Source organism: Drosophila teissieri, chromosome X (assembly GCF_016746235.2).
Source record: "Drosophila teissieri strain GT53w chromosome X, Prin_Dtei_1.1, whole genome shotgun sequence".
NCBI lineage: Eukaryota > Metazoa > Arthropoda > Insecta > Diptera > Drosophilidae > Drosophila > Drosophila teissieri.
This window is the reverse complement of record NC_053034.1, coordinates 16,025,409-16,044,439: the sequence shown is the minus strand read 5'-3', so window position 1 is coordinate 16,044,439 and position 19,031 is coordinate 16,025,409. Positions and strand designations below refer to the sequence as shown.

Here is a 19,031-nt window from a genome sequence, read left to right as displayed (position 1 = left end):
TTTCGATATATCGCTGGAGCTTTCGGCTCGATAGATAAGACATTTATCGAGAATTTCGTACAAGGGATGATACAAAATGTGGCTGACTAATGTTTCGCTTAAAGCTATTTTATTGTTCAGATAATTTTCGAGCAAAAACAATGGACACCAACAAATAAAAATTAGATTTTTAGAATATCGAGATATCGTTCAGCAAAAAGCTCCCCCACTATCGATATCGCCCACTTCTCGATACAAACTCGGTCCGAACTGTCATCGCTATCCGGCTGACAAACGATTTGATTTGATTTGTTTTGGCCCCTTTTGCCTTGACTTACTGGAATTTCTATTTCCATTTTTTCCAAATCTCTACTAAAATCGAACTCAAGATTGGCCTAGGAACTCAACATGCCGGTGGTGGAATTGAAAGTGGACCGCAATCTGGTGTGCCCGAACTTCGATGGCTACAAGTTGTCCTTCGATTCGGTGCCAGTGCTTCGGCAGGATCTTGGATGTGATGCCTACGTGCTGGAGCCGCACGCCAGTCAGTTCTCGCTGCTGCATGTGGAGCTATTTGCCCGGCACAATCATCTGGTAGCCGATCCATGGCTGCGTCACCACAGCTACTTCTTCAACGAGCGCCACCAGCTGGTGCAGTGCACCTCCGATCCACAGAGTGGGCATACACGTGGCCAGCGCGTTGTCTTTACGGTGGACTATAGCGATCAGGGCGATGAGAGGCTACATAGGCCGGGGGACTACAACTACACAATAATTTTCGTTTCGGAAAGGTTTTGTGTGATCTGCGACGGGATGACCTCATATCATCTGGTGGACACTGGCGACAGATCGCGATCCGGTGCGCAGGAATGGCAACGGATTACACGCTCGCCGGTGAATAATGCCAGTGGCCATCGCGGCTTTGAACTCTTTGATGCCCGGCTGGATGTGGTGCAGGAACGTAAGCAAATCTCACTGGTGGCCGGTCATGTGGCACGCCGTGATGCAGTTGCCCGGGACCAGACGCACGTCTATTACATGGATTTGACCTGGGCACGGTGGACTCAATTGCCCAATAATGACGATTGGTCATATAGCATCTGCCAACGGCTGGAGACCACTGGCTCCTTGCAATACTGCGCCTTTGAGCCTCGCGCCGAGTCCCTAGTCATTGCCAGCAACCGCGAAGTTCAGACACCTGAGCAGCGTCAGGCAGCTGATGAAGCTGCCGCTGCGGCGGCAGTCGCTGCCCGCTTAAATCCCCCAGTTGATCAGGAAGTCCAGCTGCAAAATGGTGGCCAAGCTAATTATGGCTGGTCCCAGACAGCTGATAATGTGCTCATTCGTTTCAAAGTTCCTTCGACTGCATCCGCGGAAGAGTTTGACGTGAGCGGCTCTAACACCAATATCGTTGTAAAGCACCGGGATCAAATTATATTCACCGAAGAGTTATACGCCAGTGTGGGAGAAGATTTAGGTGTCCTTAAGTTGGCGGAGAATGGCCTAGAATTAAATCTTACCAAGGCGGAGACACAGAACTGGCCACGGCTGCTCGCGCAGGAGGACGAGGGCGTAGCGGAAGAAGTAGCTCCCATGGAAGCTACACCACTGCCCATTCCCGATCTGGAGAATCCTCTTGAGGAATGCGACCTGGGACCCGCTGACGAGGAAATTAAGATGGGTGAGTATTTCATTGTTCTGTATATACTTAATTAAAACGGTGCGGTCTTTCAGTGCGCTTCAATCTGTCCAGCGGGAACATCACCCACACCATTTTTCTTGGTTCCACGCCACTGGTACTCACCACCACGCTGCGTCCTGGCTTTCCGGCCGCCTTTGCTACCCGCCAGGGCGTCGACGCCTCCATATGGCTGCAGATGTACCAGCCCAGTCGTCCAGATGAATGGAGTGTCCGCCACGAGGGCCAGCTGCACGCCTTTGGCTACGTGCAGGCCTCCAAGGTTCAGCGAAAGTTCACCGCCTGCTGTCCGGATTTGGATTACGTGGTCATATGTGACCCTGTACGCCACGTGCTCGTCTACTTTCCAAGTCACGAATCCGCTGGTGGTCTGCGCAGGCGCAACGGACCTCCCGTCTCCTTGGGTAAACAGAATCTCGTCACACTGGGCGACAATGTTGACGAGATTCTGGGCATAACTACGGCAAACAATGTGATCACCGTTCTCTCCAAGCACGCACTGCTACGCCTGCAGGTGTAGACCCTGATCGGCTGCTCTTGGCAAGAAGCCTTTCCTTTTTTCGCCATTTACTTTTAAAAAATTTTTGGTTCGGTGGACAATAACTGGATTTATGCACTTAGCCACTCACAATTCCAATATTGAAACGTGTTTTGAAGATTAATAGTTTTACAACAATCTTGAGAACGTGATGACGTAATAAAATTTTTAATAATAAAATGTATATATACAAAATTTTTGTTATTTTGACCAAGTTTAATTAGAAATGGTTAACAACTTTTAATAATGGCGCCAAGCGAAGATTTTCAATAAGGGTGGCAACACTGCAATATCGATAGGTAGCGCATCAAATACCGATAGCCTCTACGTGGGCATGTAGTGTTGCACAGCGAGCGCCAAAAAAGAGTGTTGACACGTCAGAACCTCAGACCTATCGTGCGGCGATAACAAAGAACGCCGACTGGTGGGCATATCGATACCATATCACAAATAACAAAAACACGTCACGTAATCCGGACGGAGGCTGGTGAGTACATGAAATGACAGGTGGCATCGCATTTGGCCGGAATCTTGGCAGTGACCCAGCGTATTTCTTTTGCAGCTGGAAAAATAGCAGGCGGTGAACCAGGGAATCAATCGAATCCAGCAGGCAATACCAAAAAGCAAATAGGAACCATGAACACACAAATCGTTGTATTTGTGGTGGCTCTGATGATGCACTGCATCTCTGCCGTGGAATTCACGTTCGATTTGGCCGATAACGCGGAGGATTGCTTCTACGAGGAGATCAAGAAGAATTCAAGCGCCTACTTCGAGTTCCAAGTGTCGGCCGGTGGCCAATTGGATGTGGACGTCACCCTGAAGGATCCGCAGGGCAAGGTCATCTACAAACTGGAAAAGGCCACCTTTGACAGTCATCAGTTTGTCGCCGAGACAACGGGCGTGTATACCGCCTGCTTTGGCAATCAATTCTCGGCTTTCTCGCACAAGATCGTCTACGTGGACTTCCAAGTGGGCGACGAGCCGGCTCTGCCTGGTGTGGATGAACATGCCACGGTGCTCACACAAATGGAGACATCGTCGCAGGCGATTCACAAGGGCCTCAACGATATCCTGGACGCCCAGACGCATCATCGTCTGAGGGAGGCGCAAGGTCGCAAGCGGGCCGAAGACCTCAACCAGCGGGTTATGGTCTGGTCTTCCCTGGAGACGGCCGCCGTCATCCTGATCGGTCTCGTCCAGATTATGGTGCTGAGGAACTTCTTTACGGACCGAAAGCCCAGCCAGGCGCACTACGGGCGGCTCTAGAGGATCGGGCTTCATGTTGGGATCTAGCTTAGTTCAGAGCCCTTGAAAGGAGAGGGTGTCCCCCCAAACAACAATCCCCAACAGTCCAAATCCCACGAAATGTTGTCAATCTCGTCTTAGCCACAACGTATTCATTCCCCCCCTCAAGGGCGTTTCTTTTTTGGGAAAAAAACCCCTAACGACATGTAATATTTTTTCGTTAAGACCCCACCCGGTAAAACAGAGAATGTTTTTTTTTTTAAATACATAAAAAAGCAACCACAAATCGATAGCTAAAGGTATTCACAAAGCGTTTCAATAGGGGAGGGGTCATTGGGGCGTGAATCTCGCCCAGAAGCAAGAAAATCGGACATTGAAAGATAAAATATTTCGCGCAGTAAAAGTATCTATCTATATTTATTCTAATCTAAACACCAAATCGACTGAATTTTCATAAGACTCTGTTTTATTAAGATATCCCAGTTCAGATGGCGTGGCCTGTATAAAACGTCACGGATATAGCTAAGATTTGTACGTATATATCTTTCAAAATTCAGCTGAGTCAATAGAAAAGTAATTTAGCTGCTTGGGGAAGTATGTGGTATTAGAAAATGTACTTTAATTGTGCTCTGTGAAGCATATTTTAAGTTTTACCCTTTGTAAAAGAAATCAATATAGGTATGACATCAAATTGAATAGATACAAAGATACAAAATGAATAAAGCAGCCACGAATATGATAACTTATAGCACGTACCTATCAAGTGGAATAAAGGGATACATTTATCAGCCACGGGAAATTATCATTGATTTCTATGAATGCATTAATCTTGTTCATACTTCCAGCCATATCAGTCTGATAATAATTTGGGGAACTTGGTCAACTTTTGAGATCCAAATTGGTTTGGGAACTGATAAGAGATAACAGCGTTGTCTGCGCATTCACACCCAGATATATCATGATATATATGATATTTGGAAATCCGTACGGATTCGTGTTACTAAACGACAATTATGCAAACCAAATTATTGCCACCGCTGAGATGATGCGCCATTGAGATGCAATAAATCTTTTTAACTGCCTTTTGCGCGGTCTGTCATCTTTTATTTGTTGATCTTCATTGAGTGAGTCTTGGAAATTCGCAGATCTTTTGTCAATCGCATATGGCATTGCCAAATATATACAAATGTCCAGATATCAAATACGATAAATGATATGCAAATATCGCCGTTTGTCCGCCGGCCAATTAATAGTATTTAAATCAGTCCAAGACAATGACAGTGACACATCATTCAGTGAAAAAATGCTGAAGCAAAACAAAAAACCATAAAATTGTCAAAAATGTTATCTCTATTTCTTGCATACAAATTTTGTATGGCATATCTTTGTAATGCTTTAAGATATTTCTTGTTCATGGGTTTACACTTTAACCTTGAAGTTGTGCGAATATATCCTGTATGTCCTTTTTTGTATCAGTTTGTTATTGATTCTGCCTGATAAAAGCAAGTATAACTTTCGTAGATTTTTAATGTTCTAAATACCCAACTATAAACATTCCTTTCTAGAGAGTAAACAAGACATTTGAGTTTCTTATTTGATTTTTTGACACATTAATTAATTACCTGGCTGGCCGTAAAAGATATTGGCCCAAACTGAATTCGCGACTTGGCAACAACAGATGGCCAAAGTGAAAGGGAAATCGAATCCGAAGGACTTTTGTAAATGAATTGTCAGCGGATCGATTGATCGGCCCCAAAATGGGGTTAATCACACCTCGGGTGCCAATTACCCAGATATAATGATAGTAATAACTGGAGTTATGGTGGCACGCGTGTCAGAGGTTAAATCGCAGACCCAGTTACCAACATGAACTCTTCATTATAATTTAGTCTTTCATCAAGTGTCTTTCAATCTAAGCTTTCTATAATTCCTGGTATAAAATAATGGGCTACTTGTATACATAACTCTTAGCTTACAGCCTTATAGATATTATTGTACATATAAATATTAATTGATATAAATTATTCATGCGCAGCAATTATTTTGGCCAGCAGGGGTAATTAAAAACTGCGATTTCACAACCCAATCAGTTTTGTATGGCGTGGCTCAATAGATAATGGTCAATCAATGCATCGTCGCCGCTGAGGCCCCCAAAACAAATGAGCCGAACACGCCCCGAGCTTCCTAAAGCGCCACGCCCATTTTATATGCGGGCTTCAATCCATACCCAACTCCCCCCTGAAATATAGCCCCACTTTTTGGGCCAAGAGGTCGCCGCCGTGACTGCCGGAGACTCTCCGGGTTTTATGTGTCAATTAGTAATCCGACGACACCGGTCCATCCGTCAATTGGCGACCTGGGAGCGGATGCTGCGAGGGTTGCTTAATACTTTCTAGGGAATATTAATAATATAAATAATAGATAAGTCTTTATAATTAAACGTAAGCAAAGTATTTTCTAGATTTCTCTTATACTGCTTTAAAGTATGGGTAATGCATTTTTAATACTTTGTTGTTCTATATTTAACACTGACCCCACATCCATTTTATATAATATAATATATTTATGTGAAAAATAACTACATCAGTAGTGAATATTGTTTCTCAAGCTGAATATATATATTAATCTATCTATCAAATAAGTTATTGGAAAAGCCATTGATCTGCCCTCTTTGCAGTCGCATATTTATAAAATCGATTCGGTTTCCCTTTTCATTTCGTTTTCATTTTTCGTGTTGTGATTTTTTTTTTGTAGTAGTAAGTTTGTTTATCTTTATCGTCTTTGCCAAATATTTCCAATGCACTGACAGAAATAACAGTAGTAAAAATAAGTAAACGATTAAATTAAAAAGTTTATATGATGAAAATGATTATTTTTAGGTAGTTATCTATCTATCTGCCTAAGTAATACTTTTGCTTAATATTGTAAAAACATAGGAAATATAAACTATACATATAGGGAATTATTTCTGTTAAGTATGTAGAAATACCCAATTTCTTCCTGTGCAACCTGTTGCTGTTCCAGCTCGAATATGGCACAAATTTAATACCAATAGATATTCCAGCCAATAAGTATGTAAATCGACCTCCAATGGCCCACTAATGGGTGGCGATGTTTGTTAACGTGAATATATGCACATTTCTGGGCATTTTTACATTTTCCACAGGGAACCGGAAAGAGAGAGAGAGAAAGAGAGAGAGGGAGAGGGAAATCAAGCGAGAAATTAAATAATTAACAAGCCAGGCAATATGCATATCAAATTTTGTAGTTATGCCAACAAACTGCAGGGGAACACTCATAAATAATTAATAATGCATATCCAATGCTAATTCACGTTGAGCCCAAATTGATGGCCCGAAAGAATTGAGGATAGAGTTACAATAAAATGCATTTCATAACCAATTTTGAATAGTAGTTTTGATTAACTGGCTGTAATTACTGTGGCAACACGCATTATTTGGTTTTTAAATTAGATGGTCGTACATTAAACTATTAAACACAAATTTACAATAAAATCAAACTTAATATGAAGTTATGGAATATATTACAAAATATATGTATCTAATAAGTTCCTTGGCTACCAAAGTTTTTATCTTTTTTCTGTAAACTATATATCATGTCAAAATATTGTCATAAAACATTTTTAAAATGCCATATAATTATGCAATCCAACACATAAAAGCCCTTTGAATGCGAACCGAAATAAACGTTCGCACATTGTTTTATTTAATCAGTTAATAAGTGTCTCTGGGCCAGGCCCTTTGATATTTTCGCTTTTTGTTTGGCCAATATCTCGATTCAATTCAATTCGATTCAATTATTTGCATGTCCCGCCTTTGTTGACCATCTCCTATATCTCCGAATATTTTCCCCTTTCAGCCTCTTTTTTTCGTCTGTTGGCCAAGTTTTGTATGCATTGGCCAGAGCCGGTGGGCCAAGTATGCATAAAATATTTGAGTCGAGATGGGTCAAGGTTTCTCGATTATCGGCGAGAGGGGGAAATCCCCCCGAACACCGATCGCCATGGGAAAATTACACGCGTTTCTGCGGAAAACCAGATGAAAGATACATATGTCGCTATAATGGTTATACAACTCCGTCTGTTTTGTTGTGATTTGTATCAAAAGCCTATGAATAGAGTCATGTTTTATGTCGTTTTTATAGATAGGCGATGTGTGAATGAATGGCTGGCATTTGGCTGGGGCCTAGTTTTGGTTTTTGGAGCACAGAAGTGAAATATTTCATTTACAGAATTATAAAATGTGTACTTTCTAAATTGCAGACTGTCTAAAAATAGTGAAATATAAAAATGCTGATAAGAATCGCTTTCCTTACCTAAAAATAGCTTTTATAACAATTAAGGTGGCTTTTAAAAGTTGAAGCCATCATAAAACTTCAACTGATGTTGCACAAGAATTCACGAATATTTCCCGTTTAGCAGGTGGTGTGGTTTGCAACTCCAGACGAGGAGGCAGAGGTGAGGCGTCATGCTTATCAATATTTAATGTTTAATTCATAGGCCCTCGACAAAATATACAAATAAATATACAAATAAAAACCAAATGAAATCTGAAATCAGCCGACACGCATTGCTAATGACAGATGTAATCATTTTTGGCAATGCCAGCCAGATATTTAGCGAGCATTTTGCGAAACCCGTATCCGTATCCGTACCCGAATTCGTATCTGAATCCGAATCCGAGTCCGTATCTGTATCCGAAACCGAAACCGATGCAAATGCGCCGCTAAAAAGCTAATAACAGGAAATCCAAGCCAGCCGATAACGAGCCGGAGGATTGCGCAATCCGGACGGAGAACGCACTGACCACCGGTGACTGAGGTGACTGATGTCCCATGTCCGAGGCATTTAGCTAGCAGGCGTATTAGTTACATCCGCCCAAAAGCACACGGCATGCACTGCCAGAAAACTTTAGCAAGTCTTCAAAAGGAAAAATCTGAAAAATATGCACAAAGATCAGAAGTTAGTGAAACTATTATAATACATATTAAGTTAGTCAAGCCTGTTTTTTTGGCCATTTAATTTATGGTACTAGGGAGTTTTTTGAGTGTAGCTGAGCGGCGATAACTCAATAAGCGGAATCTGAATATCCGAGCGAAATGCGAACGAGCCGCCACAGCGCAACTATCCGAAAATGTTGCGCAGCATCCCATGGCAACTAACCCCAACTAATGAAAGGTCCCCTTCTGTCCACTGACCACCGACCATTGACCACTGGGCAGCTCGGAGTTTGCAGATGACGAAGGTTCAACGAAAAGGGGGCAAAATGATGGCGCGATGGCGGAGATGCGATGTCGATCGATGTAGATGTAGATGAATATGAAGATGAAGATGAAGATGCGCCGACTAGCGACTAGTTTTCGGATGGCCCTTGTATAAAACGAGTGGCTGGGTCAATGGGGGCATCATTGATCGGTTGGACATCGAGGGCTCAAGCACGACCACTGTGAAGATGAATGTAAGCGGTGCACTGGCCCATGGCTAAGGATTACCATTCAGCCAAGGATTCATTTACACATCCACCCCCCACATCCATCCACATAGCAGTGATAATAATAATCATAACTATTTTTTTTCTGTGACTCAAAGTATTTGTTTTGTGTTTGTTTCCTTACGATTCGTTCTCGGTGAAGTTCTTTGGCGCCTTCATTGCGCTCGCCATCTGTGCGCTATGCGGATTAACCCAAGCGGATATATCGCTCAAGTTGCGACAGCAGCAGCAACAGCAGCAGCAGCAGCAACAGCAGCAGCAACAGCAACTGCAGCAACAGCAACTGCAGCAGCAGCAACCGCAGCTGATCACCAAGGAGCAGTACTACAAGACGGGCGGTGGCTTCCAGGAGAGTAACTACGCCAACTCCGGCTATCAGATCTTCGAGGTGCACAATCACTTCGCCGCCAAGGGCCCCGCCTACCTGCCGCCCTCGGGTCAGAGTGCAAATGCTCATGCCCACGACGATAGCTTGGACTTGAGCTTCCTCAACTTTGCCGATGCCCCAGCTCCAGCTGCAGCTCCTGCTGCCACTCCAGTTGCCACTCCAGCTGCAGCTGCTCCTGCGCCAGCTGCTGCCTCGATTCCCGTGCCCTTCCCTTCGAGCTACCAGCATGAATTCCAGCGCACAGCTCCGGCTTCATCCCCGGTGGGTTACAGCGGTCAGGCCTATCTGCCACCCACGGTTGCCGCACCCATTGTCCAGCAGCAACAACAGCAGCAAGTGATTCAGCAGCAACAGGAGTATGTTCAGCAGCAGCAACAGCAAGTGGTGCAGCAGCAGCAACAGCAAGTGATTCCGCAGCAGCAACAGCAAGTGGTGCAGCAACAGCAAGTGGTGCAGCAGCAGCAGCAGCAACAGCAGTACAGCCAACAGAACAACTACGAGGCACCAGCATATCTGCCACCCACTGCCGGAGAGGCAGTTGCCCAGCCAGTGGCCAACTACCAGGCCACGCCCATCAGCTACCAGCAGCCACAGAAGGTCTTCCAAGGACCAACATATCTGCCACCACAGCAGCAGGAACAGCAGCAGCAGCAGGTGCAGGTGCAGCAAGTTCAAGAGGTGCAACAGCAACAGCAACAGCAGCAGTTGCAGCAGCAGCAAGTGCAGCAGATTCAGTCCGTTCAGCAACAGCAGGAGGTTTCTGTGCAGACTCAGGGTCAGGAGTACCGTGCTCCTGGCTACCTTCCACCTGGCTACGAATTCGCGTCTCCCGATCAGTTGCCCGTGTCGCTCAGCCAGAGTGTCGCCACCGCGCAGAGTGTGTCGTCGGTGCAGAATGTTGCCACCACACAGAGTGTTGCGTCCGTGCAGCAGGTGGCCGGCGAGTATCGTGCTCCTGGCTATCTGCCACCTGGCTACGATGAGCCACGTCCCCAGGCACCAACCCAGATCACCTACCAGCAGGCACAGCCGCAGCCACAGCAGCAACAGCAACAACAGCTGCAGCAGCCACAGCAGCAACTGCTGCAGCAGCAACCACAGCAGCAGCAGCAACAGGTGTACGCTGCTCCCACGGAAGCAACCGTTAGCAATCCTGGTGCCCTGCCCGATGGCTATGACTTCGTTAAGCCCGAAAATGCCGAGGCCGCCATTGCCGAGCTGCACAGCCTGCAAACCCAAACCAAGTTGCTGAAGCAGCAGCAGGAGCAGCAGTTGCTCTTGCAGCAGCAGCAACAGCAGCAGCAGCAGCAGCAACAGCAACAGCAGCAGCAACAGCAGCAGCAACAGCAGCAGCAACAGCAGCAGCAACAGATCGTGGTGCAGTCTCAGTTGCAGGTTGCCCAGCAACAGCAAAGCGCAGACATCGTCTATGGTCGTCCCAAGTCGCAGCAGCAGCAGCCTTTGGCTCCTCAAGGCACACTGGCCACATCCACTGCCGCCGGCAGCTACCAGCAACAGTTTACGGCTCCTGGCTACCTGCCTCCCACTGGCACTGCCACTGCTTCAGCTCCAGCTCCATCGCCAGTTGCCGTTTCCATTCCAGCTCCTGCTCCATTGGCTGCTCCTGCTCCAGTTCCTGCTCCTGCTCCCGCTCCAGTTCCCGCTCCAGCTCCTGTGGCCGTTGTCCAGGCGACCGCCACTTCCAGCAGTCACTCCTACCAGCAGCAATACAGGGCTTCTGGCTATCTGCCACCAGCAGTGGCTGCTCCTGCTCCCGTCCGAGTTGCTGCACCAGCTCCAGCTCCAATCCGTGTTGCAGCTCCTGCGCCAGCTCCTGTTGCAGTTCGTGTTGCAGCTCCCGCTCCCGCTCCCGCTCCCGCGCCCGCTCCCATCCACGTGAGTGGCCCCGCTCCCATCGCCATTTCACTGCCCGCTCCAGCGCCCACCCAGGTGACGCACATCCACTCCCTGAGGAGCTACATGAACACCGTGCAGCCCTTCGCCCGCTATGCGCAGCCAGTCACCGTACGCCAGCAGCAGCATCATCATGTCCAGCAGCAACAGCAGCAACAGCAGCAACAGGTCATCGAGGTGGCTCCCATGTACCGTGAGCAGTCGAAGCGTCCCCGTTTCTATGCCCCTGCCTACGTGAGCAATGCTGTGCCCCGCCAGCAGCCGCAGCAGCTGCAGCAGGCACAGCACCACCTGCACCACCACTACCACCGCGTGGTGCAGAGCCAGCAGAAGCTGCAGCCCACCCTGAACTTCAAGGCGCAGCAGTCGCTGCAGAAGTTCATGCCCAAGGACGTGCAGGTGGCGGTAAATGTGGCCATGGCAGCCACGGCCCCCGTGGTGGCACCCGTCGCCCTGCGCGGCAGCTCCCGGGTGCGCACCGTGCAGATAGTGAAGCCGCATGCCACACGCACGTTCAAGGTGCTGGAGCAACTCGATCAGGCTGGCGTGAAGACGATCAAGATCCTGGGCGCGAGCAATGAGCAGCCGCAGGGACGTCATCAGGTGGTCAGGGTGGTGACCCAGAATGCGCACAGCGGTGCGGAGAGTCACGTGCAGACCGTCAAGATCTACGACGACGTGCAGCAGCCACTGCGATTGCTGCCACTGGCGCAGCCACAGAGTCACAACGCCTACTTGCCACCAGCTCGTCCCAGGGCGCGTATCGTGCGGCAGGCGTCGAAGCCACTGCGTCTGCATCCCGTGGCCAGTCTGTAGAGGATTGGGGCACTCACCCGAGCGCAATGCCCAGCACTGATTAGTTCTTAATCTCATACGTTTTTTTTTGAGTTTTTATTCCAACTCCTTCGATTTTCCACCTCATTTCGCATGCATTTCTGTGCATTTCAGCAACGGATTCAAATACCCAAAATCCCAAAAACCCAAAAAGCCACAATACACAATCGCATTCGAAATCAAATCATTTGCATGCAATAACACCCGATTCGAATTTCTTACCTAATAAATTTATACTTACGTAAAATATGTAAATAATTTGACTGTTTAATTTCGTTGATTGGGGCTAATCGGGAATCGGACGGAGTTGGCTGCGCATTTTACGGCGGACCTTGAATTTTAATGGCCAGCAAATGGGTTGTAGTCGCCGAGAAGGTGAATCAGTCAGTACAGGGTACTCTGTTTTAGTCGACTCGCATTGGCATCGATTGCAATCAAAATAGAGCTTCGCATGTTATTGCTACACTTGAATACTTGAATGTTTGCTGAAGATCTAACTTATAATAGCAACTCAGTTGAATCTTCAGTTTGGTTACATATTATCCTCTATTAATTCTTAAAAAGCCCTATAAACAAATTAGTTGACTATAGCTGTGACATCTCTATGATTGCCACTATAATTTAGCCAATGTCTCTGATCCCAAGTTATTCATCCCAGAGGCGTGTCTGCTGGTTTGGGGGCCCAAAAACTCTCTCCCCAATGCGTGACCTTCGTGGTTTTGGTGGTTTCATTTTCATTTGGGACTGCGGACAGTGGGTTTTCGACGGGTTTTATTTATTTGTTTGCTTCCGCTCTTAGTAAGCGGCTAATAGTGAAAGGCCAGACCGGATTTGGGGCCTACACGTTCCATTTTTCGGTTTCTGTGTGATGCCATGACAATTATTCGCACCTTACTCAATACCCAATATCGTAGGCCTTCCCCCTGAAAACTAAACAAATGATTTGGCAAATAACTCATTTCAAGTTATTGGGAAAATGTGGTCACCATTGTGAATATTATTATGGATATTTATTAACATTTTTCCTGATTTGTTTCGGGTCATTAACATGGTTTTGTATGAATATTCAACATAATTCCTTCATTATTTCTTTCAGTGTATTTGGTGTGAATGCATTTATTTCCTCCGCCCTTTTGATGAATTATAATGCCAGTGTTTGGACATCGCCCGATGACATAATTCCCCGCTGAATGCAGCTAAACCCTGAGCCCAACAAAGGTGAAGGTCCACTCTAATTTCCATTGATGGGCCACACATGGATGAAAAGAAAGAAAATACAAATCATTGAAAACTCGATGGGAAAGCCCATCAAAACTGAAAGGCAGAAGATCAAACTTGACTGAAACGTAGACCTTACAAGTTGCTAATAAACAATTAGAAGTATAACAATATTATTTTACTTAATGAATATTATTATACATATTAAACGATTTAGTATATAGTATATGAGCTAAACCCTTTTTGTGTTTCTTGGATTTCCACAGCTGAAACTACTTTCTAGATGGGGTTGCTAGTCCAGTTTTGCCGTGGGACGAACTGCAGCCAGATGCCGCCCTTGTGGACGCCCACAAAGGTCATGGGATCGATTTCCGTGCCGCCCAGTGTCCGTGGACTGACCAGCACCTCGAATCGCTGGACAATGGCCGCCAGGGCGGCTTTGGCCATGGCCAGACCCAGTCGCATGCCCACACACTGGCGCGGTCCATTTCCGAATCCCAGAAAGATGCCCTGCTGCTTGCTGGTCTTCAGGCCGCCGTCCAGGAATCTTTCGGGCCGGAAGACATCCGGTTCCGGATAGAGATCGGGATCGTTGTGCAGGGCGTAAATGGGCACCATCACATTGTCGCCGGGCCGCAGCTTGAGTGGCTCCGCATGGTGGCTACCCCGCAGCTCGTACTCCTTTGTGCAGCTCTTCGATGCCCAGCCGCCAGCCGGATATATCCGTAAGCTCTCTGAATGTGTATATATCCGTGAAATATTTTGGATTTCAATGCTACATAGCATTACCCACCATTGAAGCAGGCACTCAGGTAGGGCAGGTCTATCAGCGCGTCCAGATCGGGCAGATCTCCACCGGCACTGACCTGCTGCAGTTCCTCGACCAGACGTCGCCGGCTATCGGGATTACGAGCAAGCTAAAGTGATAGGTTAGAATAAATATGCAGATAGGAGGAAGAACCTTACCAGGAGTAGGCAATGGGCAATGCTATTGGAGGTGGTGTCCAGGCCGTCGAACATGAAGGTCATGGCATGCGAGGCCATGTCCTCCTCGCTGAGATCCAGTTCCCGCTGCATCTCGAGCAGGTGGTTGATGAAGTCGTTGCGCTCCTGGTGCTTGGCACGGCGCAGACGCAGTGCCTCGCTGATCAGCTCGCCGTAGAACTGATCGTGGGAACGGGGAAACACCTTGGGACGCAGCCAGCGCGGCAGATTCGGGAAGAGTCCGCTGACGGCACCGGCAATGGCCAATCCCCGATTCTCGGCGGACATCTCGTGGTTCTGCCGCACCACCGGCAGGGGATTGTCGGTGAAGGTGCGCGCCTGGATGCCCAGGACGCAGTCAAACAGGGATTCACCCGTGAATCGCAGACCCAGCTGCACAAAAAGCCATTCAGTTGGAAGTGATACCATAGGTGATAAGTTAACTCACATCAATGCAGTCCAGCTCCTTGCCGCCCGCGGACTTCTTGGCGATAAACTCGCAGAGATCCAGACAGACGCGCTGCATGATGGCATGGGTGGTGCGGATGCGACCGTTGGTCAGCAGGGTGGAGAAGACCGCCCGCTGGTGGCGCCACTCCTCGCCCTCGAGCACGAAGGGATTGAGGGCGACCAGGCGATCCTTGGCGATGTCCACCATCTTGGAGGCATCGTTGTTCTCAAAGTGACTGAACGCACTCACATAGATCTCGTAGACCAGACGGGGCTCCAGAACGAGCAGCTTGGGTGCACGCAACAGGTAGCAGCCCACATAGCTATGGGTGTTCCTGTAGCGCCTGCAGTGGAGCAAGTGCACCCATTAAATACCTAGGGTATTGAATAAGATCTAGCAAGTACCCACATGTAGATATCGCGCATGTCCATGGTGAAGTGCTGGCGTGGCCACACCATGCTGGGAAAGGAGCCGAAGAGCGGCAGGGCTCTGGGTTCGGTGACTCCACGTCGCCGCCAGTGGCCAAAGTTGGACACCAGAAAGGCGTAGATGATGCCCAGCAAGGTGGCGATGCCCAGTAGAAGCGATCCAAACATGACGACGTTGTAGGCGAAACTGAGTGGAGGAAATTGAATTGGATACGCGCACCTTGGGTCTGGGGATGGGGATGGGGCATCTCCTCCCTAGCGTGCTTCCATTTCATATATAATATAGTTTTTCCCATTTTGCAATGATCTTATGTGGGCTTGCGTGTCGCTGGAACTTGGGGGCTGCCATTATCGAATTAGCCCACGAACTGCTCTTATATCAGAACAACTAAGGGGAGTTGCATTCGCCAGTCGACCAATGAACTTTTGAAATCGGAAATTGCACCGAAATTCAGATTATAGATGTATCTTACCAATCGAATCGTTAGCTGGCACACTGCAACAAAAGTTGGGAGCCGAAGTAGTGAAAGTACACTGCCAACAACCTGACAACCCTGAACGAAGCACAGTCACAAGACGATCGAAACACTTAATTCAACAAAAGAGGCCATTGTCGAGTGTTGAGCTGCTCTATTCCTATATTTGGCCACAAATATTTATTCACCCCCGGCTCGTGGATGAGAAACATTTCAGGCAAACCACATCTTTTTTCGAAAACTTTAGCCAAAACAATTGGCCATGTTAAATCCCCTCAAATCGCCATCTTTTGTGTCACTTTAACTGTGACGAATGCACTTCGACATGGTTGGTTGTTTGTGAGCTTGGTGCTCTAATCAATCAACTGGGAAATCGAGACTCTATTGGGGGATTTGTGCAGCGGTCGCTTCCTCACTCCTCATCAATCACCGAAGATTGTACCATGATTGATGGTATTATGTAAACGCATTGCTCTAATACCAGAAAACAGGGAGATAAACACACAAGTAATGCCTAAAGATGACCTCTTAGGTTTGCTAATATTCTGTCAAGCTAATATCAGATACTTTCAAGTCGAGATCGTAAAGATTCGCTTAAAAATTGTTCATAATTTAGGTGGCTTAAAAACACCACTGCTCAGTGGCATTGACATTCTTTCGCCGGACGAATCTCGGCACAAAACCGCATCTAATGGATTCCAGCTCATCATAGGTACTACGAAAATAAAGCGAATGTCAGGTGAAGAGATCTTGGGCAGCTTGATGATGATGCTGATGATTCCGCTGGCTCTGCAAAGTATGAGAAGATCCCTTTTGATATCTTCATATCAGATTACAACAGACTTATATCAGACTACAACAGATTTATATCAGATTAAGACAGATTTATATCAGATTACAACAGATTTATATCAGATTAAGACAGATTTATATCAGATTGAGACAGATTTATATCAGATTACAACAGATTTATATCAGATTAAGACTGATTTATATCATAAAACTAGAACCGAAAATTTGCCAGAACTTCCTAAAGTGAAACAGAAGCATCAAACAGACTCACATGTGCAAAAGATAATAATAAACTGCCTGACAACGTCAACAATGCTTTAATTGCGAACAGAACTTTTACCCTCGATTTTTGCAAATATCGCCAATTATGTGCCGCGGGTGCAAACAAACTGGGATTCTAAGCGTGTTCCATGCAAATAGCGAGCCAAATGAAACAAAGCCGTGAATCGGAGGACCGCAGATCCAAGACAGATGAAAAATGGGGGGCTCTATTTGCCCTGGCCAAATATAACTTTCATTTTCAGGCGGTTGGATGCTAGTTAGATGATCTGGATGGTAGGGGTGCTATAAAAGTCTGGTAAGAATCGATTGAAAGGCACAGTTCCAAGTGCCATTGCCTCAAAGCCACACGATGCGATTCCTCTGCGTTCTGATCCTCGCCTGCATCCTGGCGATCGCTTCGGCCGCTACGCCCACCCCGGCGGCTACGCCCACTCCGGCAGCTACGCCCACTCCGGCGGCTACGCCTACAGGGGATTCGACTGCAACCACCACCACCACGACCACCACCACTACCACTACCACGACAGCTGCTCCCACGACCACCACCACCACGGAGGCTTCCAGTTCATCATCGTCCAGCGATAAGAAAGTCCGGCACAGGAGGCACTACGTCAATCGGCGCCTCAGGAAGGACAAGAAGAACAAGAACAAGAGTAGCAAGAAAAACAAGAAGGACAAGAAGGACAAAAAGGACAAGAAGGACAAGAACACCAAGAAAGTGCGACGCACTCGTCGCAGTGGTTAAAAGCTTAGGTCCTTTGCCTCCAAACCAACCCACCGACTTTGATATATACACTTCTTAATATACCTTTTTTTTACCAAATAAATCAATTGAAAAACATATTGGATTTCAGTTCATACATAAGATTAGATATGTGAATATCGTAGTATTCGTAATACTTAAAACCCTTGCAGAGAAAAACGAAATTCGTTGAGTTTTTTAGTTTATGCATTTATTATATTATATGGTGGAATCAATTCTAGAATCAATTCCTCAAATGAATTCTATGACACTTTCGGTTATACAAATGAATTAAAAAAGATAGATTTTTTTGTGATTTTTTTCTTAGGCTTTTAGGTTTTTTTTGTTGTTTGCTTGATTTTCGATTAACTAAGGGGAAAAACATGCGACGACATGAAATGAACATCGGGATAAGATGCCCACATAAACATAGATATATATACTCATATATTTAGATATAGGTTTTAAGTAAATGGTCTGCCAATTTGCGTATCTATATGCTGTGTGTATATCTCTATATATATATAAGCGAAATCATATCCGTAGACTTAGCTGGCTAAAAATTTGTTGTTGAAAATCGAAACACAAAGTGAAGACGACTGTTGCACGTATAAAAAATATTTGTATGCTTGTTTCTCCTCTCTCCTTTCGCAAAACCTCCATTCTTTCTATCATTTGTTATATAAAATGTTCAATCTTCTATGTCCACAACCTCAACCTGGCCAGCAGTATGCGTGTGTGTGTGTGTGTATGTTTTTGTATCTATGTTTGATTTCAGCGACCTCAGTTTTATATCTTTACCCCTTTTTTTTAGGTGGAAACAGGAAGCGGCAATAAGAGCAAATTCTCATTGCTTATCTGCGATTGATTTTCGATTTTGATTATTCGTGGGATGGGATTTCTTAGTATGCTCATCTATAATATATAAATGTGTAGATCATCGTTCAACGTTTATAAAAAAATATATAGTTTACATGTTTCGCCATGAAGTTTGAACTGTTCTCTCAAGACTTTTTCATTTCTTTTTGGGATGTCGTTAATGCACCAATGTGGAAATATCTATACTATATATGTATATCTGTAAATGGATATGTTTTTATTTTTTCGCATTTATATTGGGCAACTTTATTATGGACTTTACGTTAATGTTTCTTGCGCGTCTTTTTGGAATGATTTCTCGTTTCCGTATCGAAGAATTGCCAAAACTATGAATGCTGAAGGCAGAATATTCAGGACTCGGAATTAGTTAACTATTATATTTTCAGTGCATTTCACAAAACGTTGGGTAAGGAAAATCGGTATAATAAACCATTGCTCTTTCGATGGTGATGGGTCACTAAACGCACAGTGAGTTCTCCAACTGGACTTCATTGGTTCACAATAGAAAAGTATATAAAACTAAATTCCTACTTAATTAAGGTATAAAATAAGAGTTGGAAAAATAAGCGAATTTGGGCTTAAGGAGCTCTTCTTTAGTCTAGTCTAGGGTAAGTAGATGGAGTTATTATGCTATTACATATCTCATATTTTGTGGTTCATTGTGGTTGA

General features: G+C 45.8%; 5 protein-coding genes across 5 annotated transcripts; 4 read left to right on the top strand and 1 right to left on the bottom strand.

Annotated features, from left to right (window-relative positions):
- Nucleotides 1-250: 250 nt before the first annotated feature.
- Nucleotides 251-2,413, top strand: LOC122623766 (nudC domain-containing protein 1). The gene is made up of 2 exons (XM_043803089.1): nucleotides 251-1,660; nucleotides 1,714-2,413. Exons 1-2 carry the CDS (start codon nucleotides 388-390, stop codon nucleotides 2,196-2,198), a joined length of 1,758 nt encoding a protein of 585 aa, XP_043659024.1. The 5' UTR covers nucleotides 251-387; the 3' UTR covers nucleotides 2,199-2,413.
- A 157-nt stretch (nucleotides 2,414-2,570) lies between these two features.
- Nucleotides 2,571-4,206, top strand: LOC122624052 (transmembrane emp24 domain-containing protein 3). Its single transcript, XM_043803481.1, has 2 exons — nucleotides 2,571-2,703; nucleotides 2,779-4,206. Exon 2 carries the CDS (start codon nucleotides 2,853-2,855, stop codon nucleotides 3,483-3,485), a length of 633 nt encoding a protein of 210 aa, XP_043659416.1. The 5' UTR covers nucleotides 2,571-2,703; nucleotides 2,779-2,852; the 3' UTR covers nucleotides 3,486-4,206.
- Nucleotides 4,207-8,935: 4,729 nt separating this feature from the next.
- On the top strand, nucleotides 8,936-12,092 carry LOC122624230 (transcription factor SPT20 homolog). Its single transcript, XM_043803709.1, has 2 exons — nucleotides 8,936-8,941; nucleotides 9,117-12,092. Exons 1-2 carry the CDS (start codon nucleotides 8,936-8,938, stop codon nucleotides 12,090-12,092), a joined length of 2,982 nt encoding a protein of 993 aa, XP_043659644.1.
- Nucleotides 12,093-13,484: 1,392 nt separating this feature from the next.
- LOC122623933 (probable cytochrome P450 28c1) lies at nucleotides 13,485-15,391 on the bottom strand. The gene is made up of 5 exons (XM_043803321.1): nucleotides 15,172-15,391; nucleotides 14,761-15,106; nucleotides 14,295-14,705; nucleotides 14,122-14,245; nucleotides 13,485-14,062 (listed from the first exon to the last, which is right to left on the bottom strand). Exons 1-5 carry the CDS (start codon nucleotides 15,357-15,359, stop codon nucleotides 13,608-13,610), a joined length of 1,524 nt encoding a protein of 507 aa, XP_043659256.1. The 5' UTR covers nucleotides 15,360-15,391; the 3' UTR covers nucleotides 13,485-13,607.
- Nucleotides 15,392-17,090: 1,699 nt separating this feature from the next.
- Nucleotides 17,091-17,486, top strand: LOC122623936 (protein new-glue 3). The gene has a single exon (XM_043803334.1). It carries the CDS (start codon nucleotides 17,091-17,093, stop codon nucleotides 17,484-17,486), a length of 396 nt encoding a protein of 131 aa, XP_043659269.1.
- The last annotated feature ends 1,545 nt before the right edge of the window (nucleotides 17,487-19,031 follow it).

Excerpts from the sequence above, each read along its gene's own strand:
- LOC122624052 (XM_043803481.1), top strand. The coding sequence starts at position 2,853 with ATGAACACACAAATCGTTGTATTTGTGGTGGCTCTGATGATGCACTGC.
- LOC122623936 (XM_043803334.1), top strand. The coding sequence starts at position 17,091 with ATGCGATTCCTCTGCGTTCTGATCCTCGCCTGCATCCTGGCGATCGCT.
- LOC122623766 (XM_043803089.1), top strand. The coding sequence starts at position 388 with ATGCCGGTGGTGGAATTGAAAGTGGACCGCAATCTGGTGTGCCCGAAC. Across the intron at positions 1,661-1,713 it reads TGACGAGGAAATTAAGATGG|TGCGCTTCAATCTGTCCAGC; the intron begins GTGAGTATTTCA and ends GCGGTCTTTCAG.
- LOC122623933 (XM_043803321.1), bottom strand. The coding sequence starts at position 15,359 with ATGTTTGGATCGCTTCTACTGGGCATCGCCACCTTGCTGGGCATCATC. Across the intron at positions 14,706-14,760 it reads AGGAGCTGGACTGCATTGAT|CTGGGTCTGCGATTCACGGG; the intron begins GTGAGTTAACTT and ends CTTTTTGTGCAG. Across the intron at positions 14,246-14,294 it reads TTGCCCATTGCCTACTCCTG|CTTGCTCGTAATCCCGATAG; the intron begins GTAAGGTTCTTC and ends CTATCACTTTAG.